The 15,273-nt window shown below is 36.9% G+C and overlaps 1 protein-coding gene across 1 annotated transcript; it reads left to right on the top strand.

Annotated features, from left to right (window-relative positions):
• Nucleotides 1-12,426: 12,426 nt before the first annotated feature.
• Nucleotides 12,427-15,245, top strand: LOC121974274 (aspartyl protease family protein At5g10770-like). Its single transcript, XM_042525257.1, has 2 exons — nt 12,427-12,579; nt 13,788-15,245. The coding sequence occupies exons 1-2, from the start codon at nt 12,489-12,491 to the stop codon at nt 15,050-15,052; spliced, it is 1,356 nt and encodes a 451-aa protein (XP_042381191.1). The 5' UTR covers nt 12,427-12,488; the 3' UTR covers nt 15,053-15,245.
• The last annotated feature ends 28 nt before the right edge of the window (nt 15,246-15,273 follow it).

Genomic DNA, 15,273 nt, shown 5'->3' with positions numbered 1-15,273 from the left:
ATTATTTTAAATAAATTTAATTAATTTGATATTAACTGAAATAACTAATTCAATTAATTTAATTTTAGTAAAATTTTGATTTGATTTAATTAGTCAATATTAAATCGATTTTCAATTAATTTGATTAATTTATGAACCGAATTAATCGAATACTTATATGTCCGACTTAGATACGGACTGAGACCAAACTTAATACGGTTCAAGTCAGGTTCTTCATAAAAGAACCCTAACACCAGTGAGCACTGAACTAAAAAGGGTAAAACGGAGACATGGGCCGGATGCATCGGCCCTTATTGGCCCAATACAACATAATCATATTTCTTCATTTATTTGACTTGGTCAAGGAAGGAAGGAAGAGATCATATCTCCTAATCCATATTTTTATGGATCAAGAGATGAATCACATAAACTTACGATCAGATTGTGATAGTCGTAATTGATTAGATTCCTCCCTGAGTTCATCATATTTGTATGGACCAGGAGATGGATCACATGGAATTACGATTAGATTGTGATAGCCGTAATTATTTGTGATTCCTCCCTGAGTTCATCATATTTTTATGGACTAGGAGATGGATCACATGGAATTACGATTGGATTGTGATAGCCTTAATTGATTGCGATTCATCTCTTAGTTCATCATCCCCCTAAGTTATAGTTTGATTCGGGGTGGGTTGCCAGAGGCCGCCCGAAAATTGTCGGTGGTGGGCAAGTGACCAGGTTACTTGTCGCCGAGCAAGGGTAACCTTCGAGCGATCTTCGATCATCCATCCCGATCCAAACTATAACCTGAGATGACGATAAATCTAAGGAAATATCGTAATCAATTGTAACTGAATTACCGTCACGATTCGATGATAATTCTATGTGTTTCATCCTAGTCCAAAAAACATAGACCAGAATGAATTGACAGGCTGACTAGGAACAAAAATGTGTAGTTTTCCTCCTTTCATGTGCACATAACCTTCCTTCTCACCCCACATCTGTCTCTTTGCTCGCCCAACAGATGGCTCCAACGCTATGAAGTAGACTCTAAAATGTAGTTTATTCATAATCCTTTTAATTATTATAATTAAATTCGACATTAAGTTTGGATGAATAGTTCTTATATATACATACTTTCATAATTCACCAGCTACTCGTCTTTAATTAATTATCGGATAATTAAGTATAACAGATCGGATAATGATATCATTCATCTTAATTTTGATGGTATTCCATCCATTTCAACTTAAATTCGTTCCGTTGTACATGGTCGTGATTTTGACGACCCAGCTAACTTCGAGCATATCGACGTGTGTTCGGTGAGCCAGGTGTTTTTCTTATCATCTTTTACGAGAGAAAGCGATGGGAGCTGACTTTTATGCCAGAGCTACTGTATTACAGTAAAAGATGAAATTCTTCATCCAAATAATTTCATACGATCGATCTTAATTACTACCATCTACCAAAAGATAAATTGAAAATTATAATTGATTAGTACGTAAAAAAAATTTCCTTGATTTTATTAAAATTTAAACCCTTATCTTATTATAATAATTCTGCTATGTACTAATTAATTCAACCTTACTCCGGGGGCTAAAACGCATGATCAGTCGTTTATTCACTAGATCATCTGGAAGTTTATTCAATCTGACTTTTATGTCAGAGCTAGAACGCATGATGAGTCGGTCGTTTATTGACTAGATCATCTGGAAGTTTGTTTGTCACTTCAGATTCATTAGATTGGTATCCGCTAGCTAATTCCCAACATCTCACGTGGTTGGTGATACTTCCAATTCATATTTATAAATGATAAATGTATATCGTTAAAGTGTATATAGAGCAAAAGGATACTCTTTGTCATTTATTTTTCCATTACAAAAAATATGTATTAAAAAAATTATCAAAATAATACTTTATCATATTTTTCATCTCAAAAAATATCTTTATTTTAGTATCACGGCTACTAACATAGGTCAACTGATCATAATTCTATACCGAATTAATTTAGAATTATCGTAAAATCGTACGATGCTATTAAGAATATTTAAAATTTTATAATTACATATTATAAAATCACAAGATGACCCGTTTAAAGATCAATAAGTATCATACAAGTTCTAAGCGATCCTAGACTATTATATAATATTTAACATTATTATGACTAATTATGATCATAATTATAATAAGTTGTACCACTTATATTATAATTACTATAATTTAATCTGTCTAAGAAAATAATACGGAGATAAATTATGAATGACTATTAATTTTTGAAATAATAATTAACATGTAAGAGACATTTACGATTTAAATCTCACACTTACTAATAATAATAATAATAATAATAATAATAATAATAATAATAATATCTGGATTAATCACTGAATTATCCCAAAGAAAATAACGTCCTTTTAATTTTATTAAATTTATATTTGGAGGGAGATATTGTCGTTGGAGGTCGCTGTCATGTTAGAGTGGCTTACGTTCACGCATGTTCAAAGCAGAAAACATTATCTTCGTCTCCCCGTGTAAGGCCATCAATTATTTGTGATTATTTTTTTTAAAATTAACAAAAAAAAAATAGTTAGAAGTATGAACGGCTTGGTACTTTACTTGGTACTATATGTTAGGACAAGTACACAAGAGGTGAGTTCATTCACTTCTTTGATAATAAGTTATAATGAAAACTTGATATGAAAATTTCAATGCTAACATCTCTCATTTTATGTAGGGGGTATTTAGTTTAGAAGAATAGGAGTGGAGAATGAAAATGAGAATCATTGATTGTCATTGTTAATGTTTGGATTATAGGAATAGGAATGCAAATAAGAGAATGAATCATTGAAATTGGGTAATAACTCATTCCCATGTACCTCCCTTTCAATGAGTCATTACCCTATTTTCATCAACCAAAATATTCCTTTATTCCAAAAATACTCTTGACCTAAAATTAAAATTTTCTCCCTTAATACCAAATATCAAAATTTATTATTTTTTTTTTTTTTCATATTACTTCTCTCTCCTTGTTCTCTCTCATCATATTTTCTCTCTCATCATTTTATCACACACTTTCTCTCTCCTTAATCTCTCCTATCACACTCTCTTTCATCTTTTTTTTCTCATTACACTTTCTCTCTCATCATACTTTATCTCTCCTCAATCTCTCCCATCACACTATTTTTTCTCTTTTTTTCTTATCACACTTTCGCTCTCATCACACTTGCTCTCTCCTCAATATCTCTTGTCACACTCCCTCTTTTTTTTCCTCAACACACTTTCTCTCTCATCATACTTTCTCTCTCATCAATCTCTCCCATCACACTCCCTGCTCTCTTTTTTCCTCATCACACTTTCTCTCTCCTCAATCTCTCTCATCACACTCTCTCCCCTCATTTTCCTCATTACATTTTCTCTCTCTTCATCCTCTCCCATCATACTTTCTCTCACATCATATTTTCTCTCTCATCATGATCTCTCCTATCACACTCTCTTTTCTCATTTTCCCTCATCACACTTTCTCTCTCTTCATTCTTTCTCATCACACTTTCTCTCTCATCAGACTTTCTCCCTCATCATTCTCTTTCATCATATTTTTCTCTCACATTCATCTTTCTCTCACATCTAATTTTTTCTCTTATTTTCCTTTAAGGGTAAAAAGGGAAATTTTGATTTATTCCGATAGAAAATATGCAACTAACCAAACATTGCTTTTAAGAGTAATATTTATGCTCATACCCATTTCCATTCCACAATACAATGATTCTCATTCCGATTCCTATTTTTAGGAAAGAATCAAACGCCCCCTTAGTATTCATCTTTCTAAAATGAATAATTCAAGGGTTCACTCCTCACATATTGCTTCACAGCCTCCACTATAAAAACATCCTTCTTGGAAACAAAGAAACCTTATATAAGCACAAATACTAGAATACTAACAAGAAGTGTAAACAAGATTACGCAATAAATTGAAGACGACATTACAATAATGAATCTTTCTTTGCTTGCACTTTTCTTGCTTTGATTAGCCTCTTAATACTTAGAAAGTACAGCAACACTTATTGGTCAAACCTCAAGAATCGACATGAACAATTGTAAGGGAATCATTCTTTAAACCTTCGCTAAAACCATTTTATAGGGTTGTCTCTGTAGGTCTTGGTAGACTGACTAGAAGAGGGTGAATAACTCTACAAATCAAGTTAGAATTTTTCTCTTGCTATCAATCTTAGTAAGGATACACTTTAATTAAAATAAAATAAAAGACATAAGATAGAGTAAGAAGCCGAGAGTTTACTTGGTTTACAATTAGGGAATTTACTAATCCAAGACAATGTAAAACACACTAAAAGAACTCTTTCGTGAAGACAGAGTAGCTTCTTACAGCAATTGAGTACACGAGCGCTTAAATCCAAATAACGAAATGACAAGTACAACTGTGTTATATTTTAAACTTCGAGCACCAGGGCTCTATTTATATTTTACTAATCACAACTAGTCATTTGTTGACATGGCGCTTCCCGGGCTTCTAGACCCGGTCTGGGCGCCTGGACTCGATCCACTCTGCAACGGCTTCTTTCCAAAGGATCAAGGCCTCCTGGGCGCCTGGAGTCGGCTGACATGTACTCTAGTATTGATCTTCTTCGCAATGGCTTGTTGATGTGGCCGAAATAAACCAAGCGTCTGGACCTAATCAAGGCATTTGAACACGGTCAACTCCGAAGTTGATCATTTTCTCGTCTGGTCTCTTGGGTGATTCTCCAAACATCTAGAGTTGAGTCACTCGAACCCAACTTCAATATTATCCTTGAGCAGTCTGTTGGTGCAGGTTGCACTAATGATCAAACTCAGATTTTAATGTATGACAAAGGTTAAAGTTAGATTATGTTGTGATCTAATCCTTTATCAAGTGTACAGAACTTGATAAGTCTAGAGGACCTAACACCATGCTAAAATCCATATGTGTGATCATGGTAGGAAGTCAAGTTAGGTCTGCGGGACCTGATAGCTGGCTGAAGTCCAGTCAGAATGTTCAATTCCAGATGATTGGTTGAAGTCCAGATGTGTGATTCCGGTAGGAAGACATGGTGGGTCAAAACACAAGTTAAGAGACTACAAAGGTAAGTCACTAAAGCAGAGTAATTCAAGAAGAATGCATTTCCGGTTGAGAGAACGGTAGACGTCGATCCAACTTAGAGCTTCAGTAAAACTCAAAGTCAGGATCGGATAGTCCGGAGACTGGTAAATATTACTCTGCTTTACATATTATTGCTTGTTAAACTAACTCAATATTCAAGTAAAACAAAGGCTGGAAAAGGAGCTCCATGCGCCCAGAGCTTGTTCATGTGCCCGAAGGTGCTCCAGGCACCCGAACAAGTGGATAGGCACCCAGACGACGACTTGAGGTGGCGCTCACTGGTTGGCCAGCCCATGTCAGTGGTCTGGGCGTCCGAAGATGGATAAAACTTGCTGGATGAAGTTTCGATGGAAGAACACCATGTCAGCCCCGGTGGGGGCGTCCGGATGAGACCCAGGTGCCTGGGAAGGTGTTATAAAAAGGCTTTGAACTGGCAGCTTCATAACATCATTCATTATAACTTTTGTTCTTACACGCTGCTACGAGAAGACTCCGATGACACCGAAAAGTCACTCTAACAATCGATAGTAAAACTTATACTCTACTTGTTGTTGGTATATTTTAGTTTATTACATTTTACTTAAATTCTTGTAATCTTTTTGAGCTCATAGAGAGCCCAATGAGAGCGCTTAACGAGTACGGACCTTGGAGTAGAAGTCGTCAAAAACTCCAAACTAATTAAAACTACTTGTGTTAACGCTTCTTCTTTCATTCATTTATGTTCTGTTGCGTATTCTCGTGAATTTTGAAAAAGCGATGAACGTTATTCCTCCCCAACTTCTCGCCCCTCAGAAACGTCGTGCGCATCCTTTTCGTCCGCTTATGTACTCTTCTGCAGCTCCTCGTTCATCGAATGGACCAAGCCCGTCGACTCACTTCTCATATCATTCTTCTTGCTCGCTACATTTCTCTTTCAACTTTTGTATTCCTAAATCCCTGCACATTTAAACACAATGGATCAAAACTGCAGAACTTAACTCAGTTGATCACATCAAAATAAATTTAGGTATTTATAATCTACCTCTTTTTGATGTGTGTCAACTCAAGTTAAATTAGAGTAAAATAAACAATGAAATAATGTAAACAAATAAATTTACAATTATTACAAGTAATAAATGTGCAATAAATACAAGAAAAGAATTAAACTTTTATACATCCCCTTAATTTAATCCCTAATTTCTGTCTATTTGATCACATAAAAAAATTATTAGGAAAAATATGAAAAAATTAGAAAATATTAAAAAAAATTCTAGGGGTTTTAAACAACGTATTCAAGAACATGTATTTTTACCAAAATTATTTTTCAAAAATAATATTTTTTATCAATTAATTCGCTATTTTTCAAAAATAATTTAATTTTTAAAAAAAATTCTGAAAACTTTTGAAATTTTTTGTCCATATTGAGATAAGTACTCGAAGAAAAATTTCCGACAAAAAAATATATTTCCTTTATCCATAATAAATAATTTTTGAACAGTACAGTTATTTTAAATTTAAATACTTCAAAGTAGATTTTTATTTCTAAAAATTTTGTTGATTTTTTTAAACATCCAAAATATAATGGTCATCAGATAAATTATAAAATTATATTTTTGATAAAAATTCATAAAAAATTATATGTGTCAAAAAAATTTTAAAATTTGTAATCAACCAGAAAACATAATTCATTACCTAAAAAAAGTTTTACAAAAATTAATTTTAGAAACATTTATAATCATTAAAATTATTTTTTTGAAAGAAAAGAATTTTAAAAATAATATAACAGTATTAGCTGATAATATTTTCATTTTTCATAAAAAAGAATTTTAATAGAAAATAAGAATAGGGGATTTATGGAATGATTAAATTTTCGGACAATATAAAAATAAATTAAATTAAATTTAAGCAAACATATAAAATTATTTTAACGGGATGATTTAGGAACTTAAAATAAATTTCTATCTATAGGATTAATTAATAATTTTTTAGAATATTATTTTTAGATATTTTTCTAATTTAACTCTTATACTTCCTTACATATATCAATTAAGTTCTCCAGAAACCTTACATATATCAATTAAGTTCTCCAGCATTTCTAAAATATGATGTATAATTTTTTTTCAGTTTTACATTTTCTGTTTAAACCTCATCAAAGTGTTCTAACAGACATGCATTAGCAAAATTAACTTTAAATTCAATGTTATCCTTTTTTAATTTAACATATTTGAACCTTAACTTAAATAATAATTTAGACATTAGTTTAATACCATCATATAATTATTCGGGAGGTAGAAAGTTTACCTCACTCATTGTATCAGATTCATAGTTTGAAAGTAGCTCCCCCTTCTTCGATGCTCTCTTCTTGATGAATTGCCATCAGTGTTATTCCAGTATACTCCTCATGCTCGAACTCTTCTAAGGATGACAAGTCCCATGTTGCTTTTAGGTTCCTTTGTTTGAATTTTTTGCTCCTTTGTTTTTCAATCTAAGACAGTTATCTTTGATGTGTCCCTCTTCATTGTAGTTGTAACATCATACTTTTCTTTTTCCCTGAATAAATTTCTTGGCCAACATCTTATTAAATTTATTAGTTTTTAAAAAAATTATTTATTTTTCTTGCCACATAAGTTCTTTCATCTTTCTCAGTTGATCTATTCTTCTTGGCTTGTAGTGCTAAATTGTGATTCAGATCCTTTTCCTTTCTTGGTCCTATACATTAAGACTCATGTAATTCTAATGTTAAAAACAAATCTTCTAAAGAACTCACCTGCAAGTCTGTTGAGATATTGAAATAAACATCTATCATTGATGTCCACTCTTGGGTTCTACGAAAGACATTGAATGCATATTAAACTACATCCCGATTTGTTATTGATTCTATAAGGTTGATAAGTCCAGTAATCAACTCTTTGATCTTTGCGTGTAGTTGAGCCACCGTTTCTCCTTTTCCCATTTGGAGGTTTGTTAGGTGATTTCGGAGGATGTTCCATCTTTCTAGCTCGACCTCCGATGTTCCTTCTTGAAGCTCCATTAACTTCTCCCAAAGTTCTTTGGTTGAGTTGTAGCTATTGATACGGTTAACTTCTTAAGATGAACACAGTTAGTAGATGGAATACTGTTTTTTCGTTGGCCACGAAGTCAGTCTGCTCCTTTTTTCTTAGAGATGCTTTTCTTTTTTCTCTCTGTGTTGATCTCTAGTTGCTATAAAGCCATATTTAATGGTTAACGAAATTTTGAAATCAATTTTAAAAAATACTTCCATTCTCTTTTTCCATATCGCGAAATTTCCCTTGAACTTCAGAGAGTGATTGCTCAATCTAGCCATCTTTTCTTTTGCTTTAGTCAACGATTATTCCTTCTAAAATGGTTGGGTTCTAATATCAATTGTAAGCATCGGTAGGCTGGCTAGAGGGGGGTGAATAGCCTTAAAATCAAGTTAGAATTTTTCTCTTGCTATCGATTTTAGAAAGGACACACTTTAATTAAAATAAAAGAAAAGACATAAAATACAGTAAGAGGCAGAGAGTTTACTTGGTTTGCAACCGGGGAGGTTGCTAATCCAAGGCAATGTAAAACACACTAAAAGAACTCCTTCATTAAGACGAAGTAGCCAATTATAGCAATTGAGTATATGAGCTCTTAAAATTGAATAATGAACTGATAAGTACAAGCGTGTTCTATTTTAAACTTCAAGCATCATGTTCTATTTATAGCTCACTGATCACAATTAGTCATTTGTTGATATGACACTCCCCGGGAGCCTGGACCTGATTTGAGCGCCTGGACTCGGTCGACTCGATCCACTCCGCAATGCCTTCTTTCCAATTGATCAAGACTTCCCAAGCGCCTAGACCCGATCCAAGCGCTTGGAGTCAACTAACATGGACTCCAATATTGATCTTCTTCGTAATGGCTCCTTGACGTGGCCAAAATGATCCGGACGCCTGGACACAGTCAACTCTAAAGTTGATCGTTTTCTCGTTCGATCACTTGGGTGATTCTCCGACCATCCATAGTTGAGGTCATTCAAATTCATTTTTGGTCTTTTCCTTAAGCAGTCTTCCTCCCTAGGTTCTCGTCCTTCGGAAGCACTGCACTTGACCTTCTCTTATATCGGTGTACTCTTCCGCAGCTCCTTGTTCCTCAGATACACTAAGCCCATAGACTCGCTTCCTGTGTCATTCTTCTTACTCGCTGCATCTTCCGCTTAACTTCTTATGTTCCTAAGTTCCTGCGCACTTAGACACAAGAGACTAAAATCGCATAACCTAACTTAACTCGATTGATTTCATCAAAACTAACCCAGAATACTTATAGACTCAACACCTCCTAATCAATTAGGCTTACCCTTAATCGATTATCACATCAACCGTCCGTTCAAACATTTGCATAATGGTTTTTTTCGCCCATCTAATCGATGGTGAGTCATACCAATCGATTTAGCAGCTTCTAATCACTTGTTATAATCAATTCAAAAGTTTTTTTTTTGAGAAAAAGTTGTCTAATCGTTTGCTCAATTCATTTCCAACATTTTGTTTTATTGCGAAAAAGATCTCAATCGATTAAAGAAAACTGAATTGATTATCTCAATCGATTCACCAAATTCTATTTTCTCATGAGAAACATTGTCCAATCGATTGAACTAAGCCCAATCGATTCCAGTCCTCCCAATCGATTAGGCACTTGGGCTAATTGATTGCCCAAACCTAAACTCTGAACTCAAGTTTAGGTTCCTTTGCCCAACCCCAAAGTCAACCTTGACTCGTTGGGACTTCCCGTTGTCTAGTATATAGTCAACCTTGACCTGCTAAGGCTTTTTCTCCAAGTGTCTAGTCACCATGTGACCTATTTGGTTTTTCTCATTGTCAAGCCTCGCTAGGACTTCTGATCGCCAAGTGTTCAATCAACTTTTAATGCACTTGGACTTTCCCTTACCTAGCCTCACTAGAACTTTCGTTACCTTGTTTCCAACTAGGTCTTTTATTGTCTAGCCCCGCTAGGACTTTCATTATCTAGTTCTAACTAGGTCTTCACTGCCTAGCCCTGTTAAGACTTCCATTATCTAGTCTTGCTAGTGTTGGAGCAATCCCAATGGTCCGTGCGACCATGTGTTTTGGTGTTTGGGCAAAGGGTTTAAGTTAGATTCACCTTTGTATTTGATATGTGTATGTAAGTATGCAGGTTTGCAGGACACACATATGACTCAGCTTGATGACTTCAGGTCCGGTGAAGGATGGAGCATCCGAGGGACTATGGACAAGGCAGTAAGAACAAGGGCCGAGGGAAGTAACTTCGAGGCATACTCGAATGATGGCATTGGGACAAGCCGTGAGCTTGGGTGCATCCGAGGGACAAGAGCCAAAGGAAGTATGCTTGAAGGCTAGAAGTTAAGGCTACAATAAAGAGTTAAGTGAGTCATAAGGGTGAGGGTTCGAGTGCTGAGAGATTGTACTTGGATACCAGTCGACTGGTGATTTTATCAATCGACTGGTTCAGTCGATTGAGAGCAAACAGAATGCTTCTGTTCGCTCGGCCAGTGTGGATCAGTCAACTGGTATTTTCACTAGTCGACTAGTATCGAGTCGTTGGGTTGTAATGGTTGAATATCCACAGAGGACAGTCGACTGATGGTTTTGGCAGTCAACTGGTATGCAGAGTTTTCTAAACTGTGGCCTATATAACTAAGGCTTTGGAGCTTGTTAAGGCTAACGAAATAGATGTGGTTAATCCCTATTAGTAGTCTACCTGTGTCCTAGCGTCTCAAGTATTCTTGTGAAAGTTGTGGTGAGGTTTCTCCACCCACAAGGAGCTACGTAAGCTACTCAGAGTTTACCGGGGAGTCATCCACCAACAGATCGAGATCGTCCACCTTACGGATAACCGTGGAGTATAAGCATTATTTTCGAACCACGTTAAACAACGTGTAGTGGTTTGCTTGTTTCTTCTTTGTCTTTAGCTTGCGTATTTGTGTTTGTATTATTTGTATTCCGTTGCGCTAACAAATACATAGGAAGCGATTGAGTTGGGGGCACCGTCTATCCAACCCCCCTTCTACCCAGTCATACAAGTTCCCCAACTGCTAGGACTTCCACTGCTTAGTTCCTAACTAGATCTTCACTATCTAGATCCGCTAGGACTTCCCGTTGCCTAATCTCCAGTTAGGACTTCCCTGAATAAGTATTTGGTTCTTTCTTGATTTACTTGACTTCTTTCTCATATATTGTCAAGTATTGAAACATAAGTTTAAATCAACTTGAATTTAATCAAATTGATTAACTTTGACCCGAGGATAATTATACCAATACCATATACATCTCCTGCCAAATATTGTGATAAAAAGATGAATACACTCGCCCCAGCATCTCCTGCCAAACATGAGGATTCACATAGTAGTTATATTTTCACATTAGAATATATATAAAACTTAAATCGATAATAAATTCCAAACTTAAACGGATAAAAATTCCTTTACAACATCTTAGTTTCATTTTATTTAGCAAGAATTTGTTTATATATATATATATTGACATATCAAAACTATTTGTTTATATTGTCTAAAACATTAATTGACTATTAATGAAGCCATTTGTCTACTCTCTAATGCAACTTCTAGTGTGAACTCTACAGGAGCATAGAGATCCCCGGGGCTATGGTGTCACGATAGGATATATTCAGGTTGTCTCCTAGGTACCCGCGATTCAAACCCTAGCTACGGCCTATTTGTAAGAATTTTTCCTCCAAATGGGGGGGCGTAATCAAAGGATACTGGGCTTCTGGGCTGGCCACCGCGTGCGCTTCCCGATTTATCCTGGTGGCCGATGGGAAACTTCCGTGAGACTGGATCGGACATCCCCAGAGATAATCAATGAGGCTAACTGGGATTATCAATTTATAGGAGCATAGAGGTCTCGGGATCATGGTATTATGATAGGATATTCATATTATTTTTCAAATACTTGTAGTTCGAATCCTAACTACGATATATTTATATGAATTTTTCCTCTAAATGAGGAGGGAGGGTGTAATCAAAGGATGCTCGATTTATAGATTTCTCGGTTAGCCATTACATGTTGATTACCGGTGAAAATTTTTTATAGAGTCGGACCGATCACTAGAGATAGTCAATGAATCTAATTAAGATTATCATTTTTTTTATAGGAACATAGAGTTTAGGGTTTATATTATTATTATTATTATTATTATTATTATTATTATTAGATAATTGATTATGAGATTCTATCTCTCATTTAAAATTCTGACCGACTATTCTTTTTCAATGGATGAAAGCGACTACTTGGTTCCAACCACCGTAGCCTTTTGAAATTCTATAAAGGTCACACAAATTGTTGTGAAAAGAACCAATTAACATCCTAAATTTCTAGGCCAAATAAGCATGGACTTGCTTCACTATCTATGCTTCTTCTTTCTTTTCATCGGAGTGTTTTCTTCCTCAGACGATTCCATATGCTCTTCCAAATTTAGTGGTACTCTTCTTTATCTCAAATACTTTTGGATTATTTATTATCAATCGATCAATATTTGGATAGCTAGCAAGGTTGGTGGATTTTATATCAATTCTTACTTCTTCTTCTTCTTGTTTTTTTTTCTTTACTATTTTCAAATAAGGCTAAGATGACTTTGAAATACAAATTAAAGTTCTTGCTTAACTAAAATTGAAATTATTTAAGTATTTAACATATAGATGATTTTGATCCCATTTCTTCTTTTGTTATTATTAGTAGTAGTATTTATTAAAAATAACAATTAATATTATTTGTAACGATAGTCATTTAATAGAAAGCATCTTCTTGGTAGGGTCATTAAATTTTATTAATTAGGCCGGCGGACAAAAGGTCATCAAAGATTTTGACATTTAATTAGCTCATAATATATCATTAGGAGACTAAGTAGTCTTCCCACTATAAACTATTTTATTGTGGGAAAAATTATTATATTTTGTATATAATTTTCACTATTTTCATTTAAGATTGTTTGGTATTTAAGATTTGGATACCAAAATTGTCTTTGTTTTCCCACCAACATCAATTTAATGCAAATACTATTAGAAATAAAAGACTAATTTACCACCAACTTCAAGTTAATGCAATCACTATTAGACATAAAAAAAAAATGTTTTTCATATAATTAATTTATAATTAATTAATTAATCAATAATAGTCTAATCTAAGGGTAGGGATTATCTAGTCTAGGATTCTTAGATTAGTCACGAACTCTGTCCATTTATTGATGGGATGGATTATGAGTAGGGATTCTCTGATATATTTTTAATAGATCAGGTCTGATCCACTGTATTGATTGGAGGGATTCAATGATCTCCACATGTTAAACAAATATGGATCATTAAATCCCTCAAATCACTATTTCTGATCTAGAGGTGGACTATAGGATCCAGTCTGATAGACTATTTCTCATCTGTTAAATAAATGAGATCCCGTTCACCCTACTAATAAATTTATAGGATCTTTTCTACTTCAATAAATTTTGGACCAGTAGATTTGACCTCGAATCTAAGATGTTTCTATTCAGTGATTTTTTTTTTCATTTAAATAGTTATTTGATTTAATAAAATTATGTTATTTTTTTTAAATATATGAAGATTTTAAAAATTAAAAATAATTTTTTGGGGTGAAAAATTGACTTACTTTCCCTTCTTCTCCCTCCAATCGAACAGAAGCTCTGCATCCTCACCTCAACGGCTCCGGCGTCCACTTCACCCTCCACCACCCGCAGAGCCGCTGCTCTCCGGCGCCCTTCGCAGCACCTCTCTCCTTCTCCGCCGTCCTCTCCCATGACGCCGCCCGTGTCCAAGCCCTCTCCTCTCGCCTCTCCAAGTCCTCCACCCCTGCCTCCCGCGCCTCCTCCTCCCCCCTCCTCCGCCCCGACGCCGTATCCGTCCCTCTATCCAAGGGGACCTCCATCGGCGTCGGAAACTACATCACCAGCATAAGCCTCGGCACCCCGTCCAAGTCCTACGCCGTCGTCGTCGACACCGGCTCCTCCTTCTCCTGGGTCCAGTGCGAGCCCTGCCGCGTCTACTGCCACTCCCAGGCCGGCTCTGTTTTCGACCCCTCTGCTTCCGCCACCCATCACTCCCTCCCCTGCTCATCCTCCGAGTGCGGCGGCCTCAAGTCCGCCACGCTCAATCCCCCAGCCTGCTCCATCTCCGACGTCTGCATCTACGAGGCCAGCTACGGCGACAGCTCCTTCTCCATCGGCTACCTCAGCAAGGACGTCCTTACTCTCGACAACGGCCAACGACTGCCTGGGTTTGTCTTCGGCTGCGGCCAGGACAACGAGGGACTCTTCGGCCGTTCCGCGGGTCTCATCGGCCTCGCCCGCAACCGCCTCTCCCTGTTCTACCAGTACGCGTCGGTGGTCGGGAACGCCTTCTCCTACTGCCTTCCTTCTACCTCCTCCGCCGGCTACCTCTCCATCGGCTCCTACAACCCCGGCCACTTCTCCTACACCCCCCTGGTCTCCAGCTCCCTCGACGACACCCTCTACTTCCTCCGGCTAACCGGCTTCACCGTCGCCGGCCGCAGCATCCCCGTGCCGAGCAGCACGCAGACGATCATCGACTCCGGCACCGTCATCACGCGGCTCCCGCGCAACGTGTACAACGCGCTGAGCGTCGCCGTGGCGGCGGAGCTCAAGGGGTACCCCAAGGCGCCGGCGTACTCGATCCTCGACACCTGCTACGTCGGGAGCCTGAGTCGGCTGGCGGTGCCGCCGGTGGAATTGGTGTTCGAGGGCGGCGCGGTGCTGAGGCTGCCGGCGAGGAACGTGTTCATCGACGTGGATGGGTCGGCGACCTGCCTGGCGTTCGCTCCCTCCAGCGAGGTGGCTATCATCGGCAACACGCAGCAACAGGGTTTCAGCGTGGTGTACGACGTCGGGAAATCGAGGATCGGCTTCGCCGCCGGCGGATGTGCCTGAGGAGCTGCGGCCGGTGGCAGGACAGACATTACTACTAATTAAATGAAAGTTAATTACGGAGGTGTGCTCGCTATAATTATTGATTAAGTTTGGGATTAAGAAAGGCAACTTCCCAACAAATGTTCATTAATTATTAATTATTATTGTACATTTTGGGATTAAGCAGTAATGAAGATATCTTTTTTATTATAAATCTATGATTTTTACCATTTATTTCCAAT

The sequence above is a fragment of the Zingiber officinale genome, chromosome 4B (assembly GCF_018446385.1).
Source record: "Zingiber officinale cultivar Zhangliang chromosome 4B, Zo_v1.1, whole genome shotgun sequence".
Taxonomy (NCBI): Eukaryota; Viridiplantae; Streptophyta; class Magnoliopsida; order Zingiberales; family Zingiberaceae; genus Zingiber; species Zingiber officinale.
The sequence above is the reverse complement of the archived record's forward strand: the minus strand, read 5'-3'. Positions and strand labels throughout refer to the sequence as shown.